Raw genomic sequence first — 21705 nt, 5'->3', positions numbered from 1 at the left:
TAAATTAACATGAGATTATTGGTCTGGCTCAGCATGGATGTGCCAGATGTTTCATCTGAGTGACTGGGTGGGACACAGGATACTGGGTTTGAAGGATCATGTCCTGTGTTCTAAAAAGACACCTTGTAGGCAGAGGTGGGATGGAAGTATTCCATCAGCAATGTTTGGAATATGAGAGTGAAAAAAAAACCCGTCTCTCTGGTCTTTCTGAAAAGAGTTCTAGAGATGCTAAGTGATGAGCTCGAGTCTCTAGTGGATTGAAGAAGCTGAAAATGTCAGTGATTGAAGCAAAACCTGATTGCAGACACAATGTAATGTGAGGGCTAAAAATTGCCAAGACTCCCTAGTTCTGGAGGACACAGTTTGAATGTGGATATGCTGAAGAGAAAAAGATGTTAGAACATAAGCAGTGCCTCCACTGGGTCAGACCCGAGGTCCATCGTGCCCAGCAGTCCACTCACGCGGCGGCCCAACAGGTCCAGGACCTGTGCAGTAGCCCTCTATCTATACCCTTCTATCCCTTTTTCCAGTAGGAAATTGTCCAATCCTTTCTTGAACTCCAGTACCGTACTCTGTCCTATTACGTCCTCTGGTGCATAGGTTTCAGATTATACTTAAAGTTATAAGAAAAACTGGGTGGCTGAACTCAACTGCAATGTACATGCAGTCTGGTTTCGCTCTACACATTTGAAAGGAATGCGACTCAACCTGAAGAGGAGTTTAAAAATCCCACCGATTAAAAGACTCAACATAAATCATATACAATTTAATATAAAAAATATAACATACATCACAAGATCCACTTCATACATACTGGTATTTATTTTGAATACGATTTTAAAACAGGGTCCTGCGGGTGCCTTAGGGATGTGTCAACACCACTGAAGTGACAAAGCACGATGGCACGCCGTAGGGCCTTTTTAACGGTTTGTTTTCAGTTCCAAATTCAAGCTCCTGCCTCTGTAAAAGAAATGCCCACGAAGTACACTGTTCTTTGCCAATGTAGCAGCGTTTCCTGCCCATATCGGCAACCCTGTAGAATTCTGGACTCCTTGTCTTAGTGTTTTGCGCTGGTGCTTTCTATGTAAGACTCCAGGATGAAGATGGTTTCATCCACCTGATTTTCACTGGCATCGATCCTGCAATAACGAGCGGGGGAGAGAGAGGTTAGAGATAGGTAGAGCACATTGCGACATTTGCTGTAGAGACTCCTGCATCAGCAGGTGTGACGGAGTCCCTGCTGTGAAGACTAGAACTATCCCATTAATTAATTTTACAACCTAAAAGTGGTTTACATTCAGGTACTCAAGCACTTTTCCCTATATGTCCTGGTGGGCTCACACCCTACCTAATGGGGGATTAAGTGACTTGCCCAGGGTCACAAGGTGACCTACCTGGATCTCTCTGGCCCTCAGTCCTAATCCCTGCTCTGATCTGATTCTCTGAAGTTGCACGAGTCACTTTTATCACCCTACTCCACAGTTCTAATCCCCAGCTAGACCAGGGCAAGTTTCTTTATCTCCCTGTGCCTCTGGGAACTAGTAAGAAGGGAGCTGAATTGTCTTACTGTGGCTTTCTCTGTCAAAAAGAACCACTTAAAGAATAAAAGATCCTCAAATATTATATGAAAAAAATTATTTAAAATGAACTGTGCAAGCTAAACATATCATACATTTCCACTGCAGTCTGACACTTTTTATAACTTCCTAGCCAGTCCAAGTGACTCTTTGTACCCCATCTGAACTTATTGTTCATTGCAAACTGTTAGGAAATGTACAATCCTGGTGGTATCATTATTATTCTTTTTTTTTTTTTAAATAAAAGCTATAAATATATTTGAGATTTTGTCAGCATGCTCTTCAAGGCCATCCTCCTTTCTGACCTGTTCACATTGTGCTTCAAAGCCTCCAGCTGCTGACGCTCTGGGGCTGTGATCATCTCTTCAATCTCCTGAAGCTGCGTTTCCTCCGCCCCCGTAGCCTGCATGGAAGCGATGATGGCCTCAATCCGCTGCGACTTCTCCAGCAGACGCCTATAAAGACAGAGTATGGCCTAATCGTGACCGGCATCCCCCATAGTTGTAGCCTAATGATTACTGATCTGCTAGCAGGAGAGCCCAAATCCAATGTAACACCGACAGATGAGACCAAAGCGTGTTTCCAAATCAGTAGCGGTATAGTCAGTTTTCATCTGCAGCACATATGACAAAGGGATGAGGCTTCAGGTCAGCTCTTCGAGGCAGTGCTTTAGGTAACCTTTACTTTTATACTCTCCATTAACTTTCAGGCCTGCACTCCCCCAATATTTTGATAATTAAACTCAACAATCATAACAATCAATGTCTGTAATTTCCTCTCCTGCCTAGTACATTATTCTTTGTTTGAATGTTTTTTGGAATTTGAGTATGGCACATTGATTTATTTGTATAATTTGGGGAAAACATGCACATCCAAGGAGGGGGGAGGGGGATATGTTTTGGCTTTTGTTAAGAAATATAGAAGGGTTGATTACAAGTATTTTATGAGATGTTTGTAAACTGAGAATGGGTGGGAGAAAATAAGTTTTGTCTTTATTCTGTTACGTATATTGTGCTGTAATGATATTAAGTTATGTAAATAAATGCATCATCTTTTGTGACAATTCAAGTTTTAAAAAATGAATAAAGAATATAAAAAAAAAAAAAAAGAACTCCAGCCTGGGGAGCAAGACAAGCAGTATTATCATATCTTTACAATATTTAGTTAATGGTTCCCAAACTTCCATAAATTTTTTATAACCCTTCTGAATGACCATAAACTTTTCCATTTTAAAGATATAACATAGGGATTCCCACCAGAATGAATAATTTAATCTATCCCAAACAAAACGGTGACGGAGTTAAAAAAAAGCGTGGGATTAACACAGAAGATCTAGAATCAGAAAATAATAGCAAATATTGAAGAACTAAGGCCAGTACTGGGCAGACTTGCACGGTCTGTGTCCGTTTATGGCCGTTTGGTGGAGGATGGGCTGGGGAGGGCTTAAGTGGCTGGGAGGGTGTAGATGGACTGGAGTGAGCTTTGACGGAGACTTCAGGAGTTGGAACCTAAGAACAGTACCGGGCAGAGCTTTGGATTCTTGCCCAGAAATAGCGAAGGAAAAAAAAAATTAAATTGAATCAGGTTGGGCAGACTGGATGGACCGTTCAGGTCTTTATTAGCCGTCATCTACTATGTTACTATGTATAAGGATTTTTTTGTTGTTGGTGATATTCATGAAGTGAGAAATCCTGTCTTTAAATTTACATTACATTACATATTTCTATTCTGCCATTACCTTTCGGTTCAAAGCGGATTGCTCTCCTGTTTTGTTACTATTTAATTACATTATACAGATTTTCTTTGGAACCCACCTAGATCGTCTAGTCAGAGCGAGATATAAATTTGCAAAATAAATACATTAATAAAAACACAAGGAAGCAAGCCGCACGCTTCATTCATTCCACCACAAGAAGCCGCTCTTGCCGGTCAGTTTAAATGAGCGACAGTTTTAAGACCAGAGCTTTGAACCCACTTCTGGTGCACTATGGTAGCACCGTACCCTGCTACCATGTTTTCATTCCCATTCAATAACCACTGCCTCTCTTATCCAAGTCCCTTTATAAAGAATACTGCTGAGGGCATACCAAAGGCAGACTTACTTGTTCTCCTTTGTTTCAAACAGACGCCTTTCAATCAAGTTGGCCACAGTCTGCAAAGTCGAAGCAAGGAAGGTTACACATCGCCAAGGGGAGAGGAATTTGTGCATATTACTTTAATATCCCCCATTATCATTCGGCAGCTAAAATTATGCACGAGGCTTGGACCGTATCTTTCTTTAACTGCAGTAAGGGTGAAATAGCGGCATAGAAAACATAAGAACATAAGAAGTTGCCACCAGTGGGTCAGACCAGAGGTCCATCGCGCCCAGCGGTCTGCTCCCGCAGCGGCCCATCAGGTCTGTGACCTGTGAAGTGGTTCCTGACCATTTCTGTAACCTACCTCTACATCTATCTGTTACCCTCAATCCCCTCATCCTTTAGGAACCTATCTAAACCTTCCTTGAAACCCTGTAGTGTGCTCTGGTGCTATCACAACTTCCGGAAGCGCGTTTGGATTATATCAAACCCGGGTAGAGTGCTGCCGTACCTTGTAGCAGCGTTGCAGCAGCAGACGAGAGGAAGAGAGGGTGTTCACTGCGTACAAGTAGAAGGTCCTTGATGGGGCATGATCTGGAGTTTTGGGAATTTCCTATTCAGAGAGAGAAACTCCCATCAGTCCAAAGGAAAACACAAAGACGAGCCAATAAAGGACTGGTGCCTGGATAACCGATTGGCGAGCAGGAGCGCGTACCCAGCAGTTCTAACTTGCCCAGAGAGCAATCCAGGTACCAGCATCGAACATCATCTTTACCCAGATAAATTCTGAAAGCTGTCAAAAAATCTGGATATTCAGTGCCAGTATCCGGGCACAGGCCAGCTCTGAATATCTGAGTCTAATTCAGTCTGCGGCGACCAGTGTTTAAAGAAATGCTGCCCGCAATGGGCCGAATAACGCCTGGCTTGCCTTTGCTCCCCGATTTTAATGAAAATCTTGTTTTGTTCTCTCTCACCCCAAGCTGCTTCTTAATGCTCTAATAAATGAAAGATAAATCGGACTGATCGCAAAATGTCACCTGCAAGAACACCAGGTTCTCAGACAGCAGCTGATAGAGCATATCTTTGGCTTCTTTGGCGGGAACCATGGCAAAATCCTCCACCTGCTTCTGCTCCAGGTGTCTCTTCCGGAGGATCAGGCGAAAGATCCGGGCGCAGCGGGAGCCAAAACTGTGAGAAAAAGCCAACATTCAGGGGCATCATCTAGCCATAGCTCAAAAATCTTATAGAGGAAAGGGTTCAAATGCAGTCATTGCTTGTTAAAATACACTTGGGTGAGATCACTCTGAAGACAAGACATTTCTGACCAACACAGAAGGAGGAGAACTTAAGAATAGCCTTACTGAGTCAGACCAATAGTCCATCAAGCCCAGTAGCCCATTCTCACGGTGGTCAATCCAAGTCACTAGTACCTGGCCAAAACTCAAAGAGTAGCAGAGGATAACAGCAGTTAGCATAGCTGGGTTTAAAAAAGGTTTGGACAAATTCCTGAAGGAAAAATTCCATAGCCTGCTATCGAGCTCTGGGATTGGTAGCTTGGAATTTTGCTCTTTGGGTTTCTGCCAGGATTGGCCATTGTGGAAACAGGACACTGGGCTGATCCAGTATGGCTATTCTTATGTTCTCTCCAGTAATCATCATGTTTGTGTAATTTTCGTGATGAAGGATATGGTGTATTTTTATTGTTTCAAGACAGCCTAAAGCAGGGGTGTCAAATGTCGGTCCTCGAGGGCCGCAATCCAGTCGGGTTTTCAGGATTTCCCCAATGAATATGCATGAGATCTATTAGCATACAAAGAAAGCCGTGCATGCAAATAGATCTCATTGGGGAAATCCTGAAAATCCGACTGGATTGCAGCCCTTGAGGACTGACATTTGACACCCCTAGCCTAAAGGAAAGCAGCAGGATCCCCTGCACTGCACTTCCTACAATCTTCTTCTTGACCTGCCTAGTCCCCCCTGGAGGTTTTCCTAAGCCAGCTAGAAAGGCAATTACCACCATCAAACCATTCAAAAGAAGGTCAGCTAAAGCTGAAATTATAGTCACAGAATGGACAAAGGAAACTTCAAGTGGTCATCTAGTCTTCATCCTCCTGGCAGGATCCACTGTATCCACTCTTAAAACCCTCTGCCAACAGATCACCTTTTTTGGCAAGCCCTGGGAAGGGAAGCTGAGATGTGTGTGTGTGGGGGGGTAGGAAACACTTACCGTTCCTGTACAACTGATTCCAGAGTTGCTGAAGATAAAGTGGCAAGAGCTTTGTGGAGATCTCTGTGCGTTAAGGTTAAAACAGAAAACCCAGGATCCTGTAAAGCTCATAAAGAGACAGCTTCATCCCACCAGTGGCTGGGCCAAGATGATATGAAACATGTCGGATGTCAGCAGATAAGCTGCAGAGTCTAACTATTGCAACATCTCCCTCCGAAGGGAGCTATTCTTTAGCACTCTCCAGACCAGTAGAGGTTAATCTTTACGAATGGGTATATATCCAATCATGACCAGCAGGTGGAGACTGAAAACAAAACTGTGAGATAGTACATAAGATATCCCCTTCTCTATTCTCACCAGTCTACACGAACAATTATGGAGAATTTAGGAAACACCTAAAAACTTACCTGTTCCTGAAATACCTAGACAACGAACCAGGCCATCAACCCCCCTTGTAACATCATCATATACCAGAACTTGTAAAATGTTAACCCTAACCCTACACACAAACTGTTGGTACTATTATTAATGATGACATTATCAGATGCACACTGTTATTCTCTTCAATTCGTTGTATGTACAGCTCTATTCATTGTATCTACAGCTATTATTTATTGTATTTACAGTTTCTATTTAATGTAAACCGCCTAGAAGTCGCAAGATTGCTGGCGGTATATAAGAATAAAGTTATTATTATTATTATTATTATTATTACTTCAGTCTCCAGAAGGTGTTGAGTGATCTGTACCCCTCTCCCTTGGTAGGGCTGTTGGAATTTGTTTAGGGGTTTTTTGGCCGGACAGAGCTTGGGTGGGCCCTGTTTGGGGGTCTGTCCAACCTCGGGGGTGTCAAACCCGGCGGGTCTCGAGCGGGGTCCCTCCCCCCACTTCCCCACATTTTTTTAGAGGAGCCTCAGCAATAAGCCTTGCCCCCTAAATCAAGCAAGGCATATTGCTTCGAGAGCCTGTGGAGTCTGTTCTGTAAAAAAAACAAAACCATAATCCTGAGGTAGTGCTGGTCTGGAGGGTTGTTTCCCTTTAAGATAACTGTATTTTTTCATCTAACCGGCACTTTGTTTCTAGGTAGGTCGCATATGGAGCAATTGTGCCCTTCTCCGGGGGAGTGTGACACAATTCGGTCCAGCCGTGAGACACTCGCAGCTGGCCTGAACTCGGCGGTTTTGGCTGGTGAGGTGGTGGAGCTCCGTCGGCAGCAGCTGCAGGCGCCCTGAGCTCCCCGCCGATGGTGCCTTGCGAGTCGGCTGGGTGCAGTGGGATCTTAGAACAACAGAAAGCTAAACAATTTTATTGATGATTCTGGGACTGTAGAGACCTGGGTTTGATTCCCAGTCTTGTTTTTTGCTTCTCAGACTGGCTGGGTAGAGGTAACAGTTATAGGCCTCTGGCAGGTGAAGGGGTGCAAGTCCCACCAACAGTAGTGACCAGAGTTGGGGTGCACACACAGCAGGTCATACATACATGGAGCCAGTATGGCTGAAAGGTGGGGGGGGGGGGGGGGGAGTTAAAAATGAGGGAAAATTCTCCCAGATCATTGAAGACTGACAGAGGCTTCAGGCCCAATGGAACTGGTTCTGACTGAGCCGGAAACCTGAAGGAGCAAGAAGAGACTTATGGGCTGCAACATTAACAATGAATACGTCCTAGAAAAGGATACTAATGACAAACATCCCTCCGCCACTATCACCAGATCTTCCAACAAACTCTAACTGCAAGAAAAGGAGAGAAATGCTCTATGAAAAGGATTCAAATTCAGTCACGAGTTTTGCAAAAAGTTCACAATTCCTTGAGGGGAAATGAAACCTAAACTCTCTTCTGCAACTTCGGCCTAAAATTATGAAAAACTAGAAAATGCACCGCACTTTCTAAAGAACATTAAGGGGCGGAGAAGCGTGCAAGGATCCTGTCCTGGAGAACCACCAGGCCAATCGGGTTGTCAGGATAGCTCTAATGGTTTGATTTATATCCCATTCTTATGCATGGAGCAGATTTGCATGCTTCTCACTTCCATTATATGTAAATTTCTCTCATGCATATTCATTAGGGCTAGCCTGACAACCCAATTGGCCTGGTGGTCCTCCAGGACAGGGTTGGGAACCACTGTTACAAATCAGTCTTATCAAATACTATTTGCCACTGAGAAGTGAAGGAACAGCATAATAGATAGTGCAGTGGGCTAAGAACAGGGGGGGAACTGGCTTTGATTCCAACTGTGGTTCCTTGTGACCCTGAGCAAGTCATTTAACCCTTCACTGCCCCCGGTACAAAAGCTGTGGACCCACTAGGGACAAAGAAAGTATCTGTATATAGTAAATAAATGGCTTTGGTTCTACTATATCAAATGCACAACCCATGAGGCATCTCTTAACTGGTTTCCAAGACACAGGCCAAGAGCCCAGCGCTACGTCCGTCCTCTTCCTTCCCAGCCAGAGGTCTACAAGAGTCGGCTGTTCAATTGACGCTGCAGGTTAGTATAGGCAAATGGGCTTTCAAATGGGCCTCATCCTTTCTAGCACTTGACGTCTTCAGAAGAATGGGGGTGGGGGGCAGAACAGACAAGATCTCTTTAAATGCTCAATGTCCATATATGTGTGTCTCTATCTGTGCATAAAAATATGTTGCAGAATGTCTCAATACAGAAATGAAGCATCCACCAAGACTTCAGTTCAGACTTTTATATGAAGTTCTACAAAGATTTTATACAGCCAGACCTGAAAAAAATTCAGACTGAAGTATTGCATGTACACTTAAACCTCTGTGGACTCCAGCTGAAAGAGAGTGCGCGCTAATTTGCATGTTAATTGCATGCTGTGTTAGGGGGTGGAGATTGGGTGGGGCTGCACACTGCAGCTGGCACGAGGTATAGACTGCGTTAGAGAATTGCACGGGGACAGAAATCCCACCCATCCCCGTCAGGATCCTCTCCGTCCCCACCAGGATCCTCTCCATCCCCACCCGTCCCCGCCAGGATCCTCTCCATCCCCACCCATCCCCACAAGGAATTACCTCCATCCCCGCCCGTCCCCATAAAAAGCAGCAATTACTTCTGGCAGGATCATCAATTCCAGTTTCTTTTGCTGTTTTCCTTGTGGAATCTCTTTGGTGGACCCCTTTTTTTGTTTTCTGTTCAGGTAATTAACTTATAAACCCCCCTCTTTTACTAAGGCTGACGTGTCCATTATATTATATGGACAAACCCTGCTTCCAAAGCCTTCCATCCCCGTGGGAATCCCGTTGGCCAGAAGGGGGTCCCCGTGGGAGTCCCGTGGGTTAGGGGGGATCCCGCGGGACCCCCGCGGGAACCGTGGGATTCCCGCGATCCCCTTTCCCGTGCAGACCTCTAGACTGCGTGCTGTTACTTGAGTTAAACGCGGATGCACTCACCACCTCTGCAAGTGCATCACACTAACTGCAAAACAGTCTTAAAGTACGATACAGATCATGCCATGCGATAACTGCCCTCAACGTGCAGAGACTCATCATGCTTTATTTAAAGGATCCCCCCCTCTCTAAGTAAAAGAGTTAAAAAGTTTGATTAGTTTCCTGCTTTTTTATTTCCCATGTGTGAACTTGGAAATCATTTTCAGGCACAGATATTCGAAGTTCTTACCGGATCATCTGCTAACAGAGCTAAAATACTGGTCCAGGACTTGCTTTGAGATATTATAACCAGCTGGGAGTGATCGGAAAATCTGTAAATTAAAGAATAAAAAATGAGATCCCTCGAAATTCAGTATTATTCTAAGCATCTTATACATTTATTATTAGCAGGCTAGAGAAACACCTCACATTTACAATCTGAAATTAAAAAACATGCAAACATGGGAATTTTTGTGACAAGTATCAAAAAGGCAGGCTGCAAGTTGACTCTCTGTGTGTAGCAGTTTGAGCCTCTCCAGACTTTACCATGAACTTAATTAGAAACACCTAAGGGTTTTTCTTACCTAGAAAGTAAACGCTTAAGCATCTTATCCATTCAGATATGGACTCGTTAAGCTCAATGCAATGGCTCGGACTGCTATGGAACTGGAGACTCATGCTATGAACTCACCTCATTGGATGACAGTGGTTGTGTGTGAGATGCATTGGAGGATGTGGTGACTTCGCTCATTCTGAGCATGGTCCGTACAATTTCGCTGCTGACCTGTTTCAGAGAAGAGCAAAGTGGCCTTTAGACAAACGTGGCACACCCCTCCTCCCAGCAGAGAGAGCATAGCATTTCCAGGGGCTATTTTACTTCTTCCGTTGAGGGACTGCATTGGTTAATCCTCATCATTCTAAATGCTCTAAAAGAAACCCTACCCAATGTTTCAATTTGCCTGCATATCTATCACCCCCAGTGTCCTGCTTCAGACTGCAACATGCCGGCAGTGCAATCAGTGGGTCAGAAGTAGTCTTACAAAACAAAATAAAAAATAATACCCGAACAGGGAGGAAATTCTGGGGGACTCATTGAAATTTTATAGTGTGCTACTTGCCTTGCAAAGGTAGCAAATGAGCAGACATGTTTTCCCATTTCCCTGTGAGAAACCACCTTCCACAGAAGGGATTCCGTCTGACTGTACATTCCCTCTAAGGCAGGGGTTCTCTAACCAGTCCTCGGCTCACACCAAGCCAGTCTGGTTTTCAAAATATCCACAGTGAATATGCATGAGATAAATCTGAATGCATTGCGAGCTTGGGGCACGCGCATAGGATTTCTAACGGAGAGGAAGGGACAGTAGAGAAACGTAGAGGGCATGAATGGGCCAAACGGTCTTTATCGGCCCACATTTTTCTTTGTCTCATGCATATTCGTTGTGGATATTCTGAAAACTTGACTTATGTCCTGATGACTGGGTTATGGGTATGTCCTGATGACTGGGTTAAGACACCTTATACTAAGGTGATCAGATGGCTCCACATCACAGTGGGAAAGCTGATCAGGTCCTGCTTTACCCTCTATCATATATGGATGTACAGGTTCATTTTCTGTAAGGAAAGAAACGAGGTTGACCCAGGGCAGATCCCATCTGTTTCTTAAGAATGGAATACTTGGATTGCTCTAAGTCTAATAGATGTCATTGTCATCTTGATGCTGGAACTTTGGATCATCTATTGTTTTACTGTCCATTTATTATGGCTTTTTGGCAGTCGATTTGGGATCAAATAAATTGTTTGTTAGAAAATCATGTGGCATTGTCGTACGACACAGTTTTATTTGGCACGTCTAAGAGAGCTAAGTGCCAAATATCTGCCACTAATAACAAACTTTTAATGATTTTGACAGGAGTTGCCATCCAACAAATCACGTATAATTGGAAAGATTGGACAAGATTGAATTATAGTTTTTGGTGGAATTGTGTGTCACTTGTATAAAATGAAAAGAGCGTTAACAGTTCAAAAAGGATATTTTAATAAATTTAAGGATTTGTGGGTGCCATTAATAAAGTATTGTGATGATTAGGTATCATTTTTCCCTGTATAACATAAATGATTGTATGGGATGGGGTGGGTTTTTGATTTTCATCATTTGATATGAAGGGAAGGATAGAATATATGGTATTATATTATGTAGTTTATTTTATATTGATGTGGGGGGGGGGGCGGGAGGGGGATAAATCTTATTTATGGAGAATTTTGTGGCATTTCAAGTGATGTATTAATGTAATTGCTGTTATTTTCTGTACACTTGATGTAAAATATCAAATGAATAAAGATTATAAAAAAAAAAAAAAGTAATGGAGTTACTTGGGTCATCTGAAATAAAACATTCTGGCAGTACTGCAGGAAACCAGACATATGTCCAGTAAAATCCTTATAAATGTACGGGTTTTGATTCTGTTCTAAGGGCCGTGAATAGAGGTATGTCTGCATTATCCTGCTGTCCTTGAAGAACCACGTTACAGGTATGCAACTCTATTCTGTACAGAGTAGTTTTATTTCCCAGCCAGAGCAGAACAAACAAATCATGCCGTTTTGGGCGAGAGACTACAGGCACCAGGAAGTATTTCTTTACAGAAAGGGTGGTGGATCACTGGAACAAACTACCAGTGCAGGTGATCAAGGCCACTAGCGTGCTCGACTTTAAGAATAAATGGGATATCTACGTGGGATCTCTACGTGGGTCGAGCAGCACTCTGACTTAATGGGGTGGGACAGTAGAGTGGGCAGACTTGATGGGCTATAGCCCTTTTCTGCCGTCATTTTTCTATGTTTCTATGTTTCACTAATAGAAAAATGTAGACTGACAAGAAAGAGGATCAAAAATCCTTAAAGCTGGCTCAGTTTCCTGCACACATACCTGGTCCATCTTATTAGCGATGGCGCCGATTATTGCCTGGTCACGGAAGTGCTGATGAAATCGTTCAGTATTAACCTGCCAGTAAATCCCATCATCGGGAAGGGCCTGGGGAGTGATATGCAAGAAGGAGAATGCTACGTTTTATAAAAGAGTTCTCTTCCATTGGCAATTTTGTATCCCTGAAAGTCCTTTCTCTTCCCATTACTCCTCTTACCCCCACTGCATGTATATTGTTGTAAACCTCTCTTATTCTCATTGCATGTATCTTCTTGTAAACTGCTCTGAACTCATGTATCCTGTTGTAAACATATAATAATAATAATAACAGTTTATATACCGCAATACCATTAAGTTCTATGCAGTTTACAATAGATTGAGCGAGGTACAAATTGACTGAATTTAAGAAGGGGGAAGAGGAGAGTTAATAGGGCCGGAAATGCGTTGTTGAGGAGAAAGAGATTAATAGGAGGAGAAAGAAGATGAGTGGGTCATATGTTTCTTGTTGTAAACATCGCATACTCTCATTGCATGAATCTTGTTGTAAACCGCTTTGAACTTATGGTATAGCGGTATATAAGAAATAAAATTATTATTATTATTAAAACCCTGGACAGAAGGACGTTTTCTTGGGTCGCTGGTAATTTTAGTCTCTGTTTTTCTTGACTGGTTTTAGCCCCAAAGACAGACAAAGAGCAGGCAGCTTAGCCATCGACAAACATTTTTCAATCGGAACTTCACCGCTGTTATCCTAACGGGCTAAGTATATCAAATCGCTCGACAAACATCTCTCTGCACACTTGTGGAGGGTTAAGCCAGGAGGTTGACGATGGCACCGACCTCTTTGCTGTCTGCCTCCTTCTTCTGCCGTTTTGTTTGCTGTTCGCTGGTATCGTCATCATCTTCCGACGATCTCCTCCTCTTTCCTTTTCCTGCCAGGATGGGGGGGGGGGGGGGGGAAAAAGAGGGAAAGGTGAAACATTTTGTGTAAGTCAGGAAACAACAACGTTGGCATAATCGTGTTAAGCAGCCAACACCGTAAACTAGCCCATGTCTGCAGCCCTGTTAACCCTCCACTCTCAACATTTAAGCCAGAAATTCACACAATCCTCTTTTATCGCCTATTGCCAGTAGGGAGACAGTTATTTCCTGTACAATTAGGGGCGCAGTTATCAACGTGGACTATCATTAAATTTTACCAGCAAAACATCTTTTGAGCGGGGACTGTCTCTTACGTGTTCAATGTACATAAGAACATAAGAAGTTGCCTCCGCTGGGTCAGACCAGGGGTCCATCGCGCCCAGCAGTCTGCTCCCGCGGCGGCCCATCAGGTCCATGACCTGTAAGTGACCCTTTGTCTAAAACCTTTCAATCCCCATTATTCTTCTATCTATACCCTTCCATAATCCTATCTCTACCTCTATCGATATCCCTCAATCCCAGTATTCCTTCAGGAACTTGTCCAAAACCCTCTTTGAATCCCCTTATGTACTCTGTCCTATCACATCCTCCAGAAGCGCATTCCAGGTGTCTACCACCCTCTGGTAACGCTACAGAAATAATAAACAGTAGCAGTAACTCAGGCTATTTTAGCAATGGCGATAACAATGTCTTAATGGTAGCCCATACTGATAACTAAAATATGCCGAGACCAGTAAAATGGCCTTTTGCTGTGTGGGGGTCAAATTGTGGAATTCACTTGTCGGTCAATTACGAATATGTCATGACAAGAGTAATTGTTGTACTAATCACCTTTGTTTCACTTCAAACACAAATTACAACACAAGTTGATGTGGTTAAGTGAACACTCAGACCCGCAGCTGAGGTCCGGTGAAACAAGTTCACGGAGCAGCTGTAAAGGAGACCATCCTTAACAAGTCGTTGTTTGGTGGAGGAGACTGTGAACAACAATGATGGTCTCCTTAACAGCTGCTCCGTGAACTTGTTTCACCGGACCTCAGCTGCGGATCTGAGTGTTCACTTAACCACATCAACTTGTGTTGTAATTTGTGTTTGAAGTAAAACAAAGGTGATTAGTACAACAGTGACTTATAAGTATCACCTTGGATAAATATATTCCCTTGCTGTTTTTTGACGACAAGAGTAATTTCAGAAAACTATTAAAAATGCAGTTATTTGTTAATGCATTTTTTTTAGGAACTGATCTTTGCTGTTCTTCTTCATGTGATTTTCTGATGATTATATGTTAATGTTTGTTTGATTGTATTTGTTTTATTATTGAATTATGTATGTAACGGTATATAAATTTTTAAAATAAATAAATAACTTCCCCTTAATTAAAGAAACGGTCGTGTCTCTAGAAATCAAAAGTACTGCTCTATATAAAACAAGTGAGCCAAGTATAGAAAAATCAGGCCACTGTGACATCACTGATGAAGTTGGTTCTTAGGCTATTACATCACACTATCAAATAAATAGGATGATGGACAATCCAGTAGCCTTGACTTATGATACTATTTTGTTTGGTACAAGAATGAGAGCAAAAAGTCAAATTTCGTCACATAATAATAAACTTTTATTCATATTAACTGGAGTTGCAATTCAACAAATAACAAATAATTGGAAAAATTATGATAGATTAAGTTATAGCTTTTGGTGGAATTCGGTTTGCCATATATATAAAATGGAGCAACACAGAAAGGTTACTTTGGTAAATTTCAGAAGATTTGGAGACCATTAGCAGATTTTTGTAATAATTAATAACATTTTCCCATAATAAGAGATTTGTTAAGTGGGGATATGGGTGGGTTTTATTTTATTTCTCTTACAATATGTATGAATTAAATTAATGCATTTTGAAGTATTAGGTTAAATTTTCTGAAATAGGTAGGGAGGGATTGGGGGGTTTTCTATTTATTACATTTGTCATATTTATTAAATGTTTTACTTAATATTTAAATCATTATAAAATATGAATATAAACATGATATGTTGTACTTAAAGTGTTCATGAAGGAAAATCAAGTGTGTATTTATAAGATTATATGAATTTTTCTGATACACTTGTTGTAATATGCAAAACTGAATAAAGAAATTAAAAAAAAAACAAAAAAACAATATCACTCTGGTTACCTGAGACTGAAATTGTTCACACTAAGGGGGGGAGGGAGGGAAGTTAGTTGGCTATCGTTAAGATGGGTTATTTTAGCTTAGGTAGCGAGACCTTTATATTAATAACTGGGTTTAACAGCAAAATAACCCATCTTAACAGCAGCCCAAATTGTTAACTGTGAGAAGGGAATCCTTTATAATACCTTTTCTAATTCTTTTTGTAAGACTCTGGTGTCGATTGTTGCAGATGCATCAGGAAAAGTATGTGAGAGGAAGGAGGGGGGAAGAGAGGGAGAAAGAATGGACAAGCTGCCTGAGAAACAAGCGAGAGGAAGATATTCTTCGTAGCCGCTGTCTCAGCACCTAAGAACACAGACTCTGTTAGCCTAGTCCAGGGGTAGGCAATTCCGGTCCTCGAGAGCCGGAGCCAGGTCAGGTTTTCCGGATCTCCACCATGAATATGTACGAGATAGATTTGCATGCACTGCCTCCTTGAGATGCAAATCTATCTGGAGATCCTGAAAACCTGACCTGGCTCCGGCTCTCGAGGACCGGAATTGCCTACCCCTGGACTAGGCAGTAGCTAATTGAAGGACTGAGCATGTTTTTCCCCACAATAATTGACTAGATCATCAGAACTTTTATGGACCATCGAGATTACTCACCGATCATGCTCAGCTTTGGGACTGTGTACATATCCTTTTCATTAGTCGACAGCAGAGGTGCGACAGGAGCAGGTGCGGCCACCCCCTCTGGAGATTCTAAAGGAGCGGGGCATCTATAAATGAAGTGCGTGTCCACCAACCGCACAAATGTGCTGGAGACTTCGCCATAGTCCATGGCTTTCCCATCTGCTGGAAAGATTTCAATGCATGAGACACACTTGGCTGGATATCTCCAGACTTCAGAATCTTATAGCAGAAGAACCTGAGCAGGGAAGAGCAGGAAACAGTTAAATCTTGGTTTTGTTTTATTTTAAAGGAATTGGAACCCAGGTCCCAAGCCTCTACTGAACCCCTCCGACGTAAGCTCACTCTTATGGGAAGTTTGAGTCTACCTAGGTTTACAGTTCTTTTTTTCTTGGTGAATGCTGTTTGTGAGTTTCTGCCTCTCTCTTTCAGGAGCCAAGAAAATTGGCAACATTTTACAAAACCACCTTACCCTAGCAGGAGCTACATTGGCTGCAGTCACAAGACCTATCCAGAGTAAGCTCACTCATACCGCAAGTTTGGATCTACCTAGGAGGATATATACCTCTGGTTTGTAGGATTTATTTGGGGATGGCACGTGCCACTGAATTTTTCAGTAATCTTTCAATTTTCTCAGCATCATGAATTTCTTCGGAAAGGTTCTTTTTTTGTTGTTGTTTCATTGTTTTATTAAATCTCTCCTAAGGTTTTTCTTCAGCCATTTCAAATTTGGACATTCCACCTTTTAAACTTACGATCTCCGTTATCATTGGGTCTCTTTGTAGAGGGCTGCGGGATTAGTAAGTGTGAGGGAGGGAGAGAGGAATCTGATCTCCCTGCCTGTTCAGCTGATCCTGGCAGGAGAATCTCCTGTCAGCTGAGCCGGCAGGACTCCCTGAAACCGGCTCAACTGATTGGGATTCCCCTGTGATCAGCTGATGGGAAGCCTGGGGGTGGGGTGGGGGAGTCACTCTTTGAGTGGTGGGAGGAGGCCGTGACCACTGATGGAGTAAGGGAGGCATCATGCCTTAAACCCTCCAGTGGTCATCTTATCAGTTTGGTCATCTTTGGGACACTTAGCCCTGTTTTACATTTGTGTAAGTTCCGCCTAGGATGTCCTGGGAAAGCTTTGATTATTGCTTCAGGATGTCCAGGTTTAAGCCCACCCGATGCCTCCCAACACGCCCCTTTGAGCTCTGGATTCACAGTAGCTTAGAAGTGCTGCTGAACATCCAGAAAGTTTGTTTTGATTATCGGCACTTGGACATCCCTGCTATTAGGACGTCCAAGTGCCGACTTGGGCAGGTTTTTGGATATTTTTAAGTTTTGATTAAGCCCCTCTTTGTTATCCTTCAGTAGCTTATAAAATTCTGCCAGGTAATCATCCAGTTCTGGTGCTTTACCCAATGCACTCTGTTGTGCCACCCCTGTGACTTCCTTTTCAGTAATGGGGCTATTAAGAATTGTTTCCAAATCGCAAATTCCGAGGTGGAGAACGAAGCAGGGCTGACCGCTGATGCACAGAAAACTTTTTTCAGCGGTCAGCCCTGCTCCATTCTCCACATTGGAATTTGCGATTTGGAAACCAAGTCCACAATACTAACATATTATTTAACGACTGGACCCTTGAGAAAGGCTTTGTTAGCCGAAACACGGCCCGTGTCAGGTTCATTAGTTTTTCATATGGTTGATGTGGACATTATCTTTATCATTGATTTATTGATCAAAGAAATAAAGGAAAGTCAAGAACATTGTGTTTCATCCACAGTTTGTTTCGTTGTTGGATTGCTCCTTTTTCTATGGAACATTGGGTCTTCCTGTTTTTGATTCCTGAGCCTCTTCTAGGAACTCATCCTCTTCCTCTCCATCAGACCCAACAGTCCCTCAACCCCCCCCCCCCAGTGTACCTTTTAAAACATCTCTTCACTTCTGGAGGTTGTCAGCAGTGAGCAGCAGTTCACACAAGCTCCCCTATAATGAAACTTCCTGTTTCCGTAAAGACGGGACCTACATGGAAAGGATCTGATGGGACCTAGGAGGAAAGGCTCTGAGGCTGGCTACAAGCAACATGTGTGAATCATTACTACTACCAGCAGTGAAGAGACATTTTAAAACGAACACAGGGGGAGGAGGTTGAGAAACTGTGGGAGATACTGAATTATTGGTTGGGAGGCATGGAAGGAAAGAAAATTTCATATCCACCTACCTTGGCTCCAGGCTCACCCAAAATTGGCCATCTGGCTACAGCACTACCACGAAGGAAATTTCACTTTGTCTCTGTATTAGACTGAGTTGGTATTAAGCCCACCTTCCATGGTTTCTGTCAGCCTATCTGCAACCTTCTTCACGGCAGTGCTCATGGACATCTTTCCATTCAACAGTAGCTCCTCCACGATCAGCTCCCCGGTATCACCGTACAACGTTTTGGCATTGTAAATGTAACGCGGGTATCGAAGGATCCTTAGGACTCTGTCATGGTGTGCTTCGTATTCGACAAAGCCTCGCTTGTTGAGCTGATAACTCACCAAATTGTGCTGAATGAGCACACAGAGTGCCTTTTTAACCTAGTCAGGTATGAGATATATTACATTGTTATAAAGTTGTGGGACACTGAAATCCATACTATTATTCCCTTAGGGGACAAGCTAGAATCTCTAAATTTCTGTTCTAGACCATGTGTACATTTCAGAAGAAATACTGTACATATTGGGGGAAGGAGCTCTCTAATCCTTGATAAGAATCTTTACATAACAACATTTCAGTTAGACTATTTAATCCTGTTATTATTATTATTCATCTTAATTCACATCTTCTCACATTTGGTGCTGAAGGCAAGTCCCATCACTAAAAATTTAACCATAATTAAAGCAATAATATGCACTTCTTAACATCAATAAAATATTCAAAACCTGTCAGTTAAAAACCAAAACCAGCATCTTAACACCAATAAAGCATCCAAGAATCCAAAATTATGAAATCCAGTTCCACAAAAAAAAAAAAAACAAAACAAACTATGGTAGGTTAAAAACAGAGGGGTAGCAGATCAGCCAGTTGTAATGAGCATTTTGGGGTTTTTTTTTAAACTGCTGCCAGCTGCAGAGCTGTTTAATATCTAGGCACAGGCATTGAATATACAGATTTATGTGGCTGGTTCTCTCTTATGCGGTTAAGTCTGAAACTCAGCACTTAACCACCTAAGTAACACTACATAACTTTTATATGATCCAAATTATCAGCTAAACTTAGGCAGTCAAATGCAGATTCTACCCCTGGACTTCCTACAAAATAGCCAGCTTTAAGTTTAGCAGTCTGTAATGATATTCAGCAGTACTAACCAGATAGCCTCGATCAAGCAATTTGACCAGCCAGGAGCTGTTTCTGGCCAGTTAAATTGCTTTAAACATTGACCCCAGAAATTAGTTTATAAGCCTATAGAAGAAACTGTATTTACAAATAGATTTTAAAAGAAACCACATCGATTTAGGCAGCTCATTCCAGAAGGACGGTGCTGAGAATGAAAAAGTCCTTTTCCAAGTACAATTCAATTTCATCTCTCATTCTTGCTGTTGTTTACAGGGGGGAGGGGGCGGTCTTTTACTGAAGATGTATATATGTTACCTGCCCCAGGACCCATTTTATTTCTACGGGCCCTGCTGCAGATAACATACACTAATCTTTAGTAAAAGATTCCCAAAGTGCTTGCAATTACAACTTAATGTAATACAACTAATTTTCACAACACCTGTAAGTGTACAATTGTTGAATCTTGCCAAACACTTAAATTATACTGCCTAGGAAGCCAATTCTAGAGTCCAGTCATAAACAAATTCTCTCTTAGCAGCCAGCTGGACACAAACTTCTATTTAAAACAGTATGAAAGATTTTCATTATCCTTGGGGTGCAGAATCTATATTTTCACACTCTAGGGGCTTATGCATTAACATATTCTGGAGAAATCTGTACAGCACACTAGGCAGTAAATCAGTATTTTCTCACCTGATCCACTGGTGTCCCCGTGTCATTGCTGATCAGACGGAGTGGCTGGCTACCGGTCCGGAGAAGGTATGTCCCCACTTTATCTACAATTTCTCCAAAGTGCTCTTGCAGCAGGAGAGAGCACAGCTTAATCTCTGCTTGTGTCATATTATCATGGGCATATTAAATATCTGATAAAAAATGCACATATATATATACTAAATATGAATAGTAAAATGTTGCATGCTAACAAAAACAGAAACTTAAGGTTTGTTATAAGGAAAGGTGAAAACATGGAAAAGGCACGTCAGGGAAATTACTGCACTGAGGAGAACAATGATGCAGTCTGTCAGCAGGGTAGAACTGGAACGATTTATGACACCACTGAGGTCATTCTAACTCTGCTTCACCTGTTATTACACTGATATAATCTCTGCAGACTCTAAGACTGAACAGCCCAAAGCAGTCCCCTGATCCATCTTTCAGCAGTATGGATTTGATGCAAAGAAAGGTTCCAAACCTCAACAAGAAATCATCAAGCAGTAAGTGAAGTATGTCTAATTCATTTAAAAATGTTCATCTCCCAGTTATTTCTAAATACTTTGTACAATGCTTTGTACTTTTGGATAAGCGTTTAATCAAAACTTAAATAAACTATGAAGGCCCTTTTCTGTGACTAAATAAACTTACTCAGGATGCGGAAGCTCCTCATAAGGAGTGCTTGCGGCCTGTTATTTCCATATATCTGGTCATTCCTTTATCTAGAATGAATGATTAACAAATAAGCTGTCAGTCACATCTTTTCTGTGGGACCAACTTAAGGCAGGTGCAACAAATAAACCCACAAATTCAAGAAAATTACAGGATGCACGACAGGAGCTGTGCTCATTTTCAACGCTGTATGGCGGTGATTCCCAAAGCTGTCCTGGAGGACCCCCAGGCAGTCAAGCTCAATGAATGAGTTAGATATTAAACAAATATCCTGACCATGGGGGTCCTTTTACAAAGGCGCGGTAGCGGTTTAACGGGCGGAATACCGCACGTTAAACCGCCTGCCGCGCTAGTACCTAACGCCTCCATTGACGAAGCGTTAGGATTTTAGGCTGCCGCGGGGGTTGTCCGACGCGCTAACCCCCGTAGCGCGCCTTGATAAAAGGAGCCCTATGTGGACCCAGAGAAATCCTAATCCTCCAGATCCTAAGATGTTCTACCAGCATCTTGGTTAGGGAAATGCATTCAGCAAACTATGTTATCGGAAATTAATTTTAAGACCACTTTGTTTGATAAGTTTATTACTTGGTGAGTTTTATTATTGAAATTCTATTTTACAAATATTTGTATTTTTTTACTGTATTATTGTAAATCGCCTAGAACTTTTGGTTATGGCGGTATGAAAGAATAAAGTTACTATTAATAATGAAAAATATGGTTTTCTTTCTTTTTTGATCCCCAACAAAAACCAAGAGCTCCTTTTACAAAGGTGCGCTATTGTTTTTAGCGCGCGCTAGCCGAAAAACTCCTGCTCAAGAGGAGGCGGCTAGCGCAGGCTATTCCGCGCGTTAAGGCCCTAACGCGCCTTCGTAAAAGGAGCCCCACGTATAAAAAAAGAACCCAACAGCTTTGAAGGCTTTTTCTTTTTGATCTGACTTGCTTTTTTTTTTTTTCCTTCCCTTTTCCTGCGTTTCACGCCTTGCCATAAATACCTGATGCCTTCTGCAGCCACGAACCGGAGCTCGCTCTCACCAGTTTGTCCCTAACTGGCTGCCATACTTTTTTTTTTTTTTTTTAAAT

The 21705-nt window shown here is 42.3% G+C and overlaps 1 protein-coding gene across 1 annotated transcript; it reads right to left on the bottom strand.

Annotated features, from left to right (window-relative positions):
* Positions 1-745: 745 nt before the first annotated feature.
* Positions 746-21693, bottom strand: POLR3C (RNA polymerase III subunit C). Its single transcript, XM_033925073.1, is given in 17 exon segments — positions 746-1139; positions 1883-2032; positions 3680-3729; positions 4167-4268; positions 4693-4843; positions 5883-5943; positions 7557-7608; positions 9510-9533; positions 9535-9591; positions 9951-10043; positions 12183-12287; positions 13020-13111; positions 15916-16101; positions 18248-18503; positions 19936-20105; positions 20605-20675; positions 21618-21693. Coding segments are annotated over 15 exon segments (1608 nt in total). The 5' UTR covers positions 20083-20105; positions 20605-20675; positions 21618-21693; the 3' UTR covers positions 746-1057.
* Between the last annotated feature and the right edge of the window lie 12 nt (positions 21694-21705).

The sequence above is a fragment of the Geotrypetes seraphini genome, chromosome 16 (genome assembly GCF_902459505.1).
Source record: "Geotrypetes seraphini chromosome 16, aGeoSer1.1, whole genome shotgun sequence".
Classification (NCBI taxonomy): domain Eukaryota; kingdom Metazoa; phylum Chordata; class Amphibia; order Gymnophiona; family Dermophiidae; genus Geotrypetes; species Geotrypetes seraphini.
Note: the sequence above shows the minus strand (reverse complement) of the source record. Positions and strands in the feature narration are given on the sequence as shown.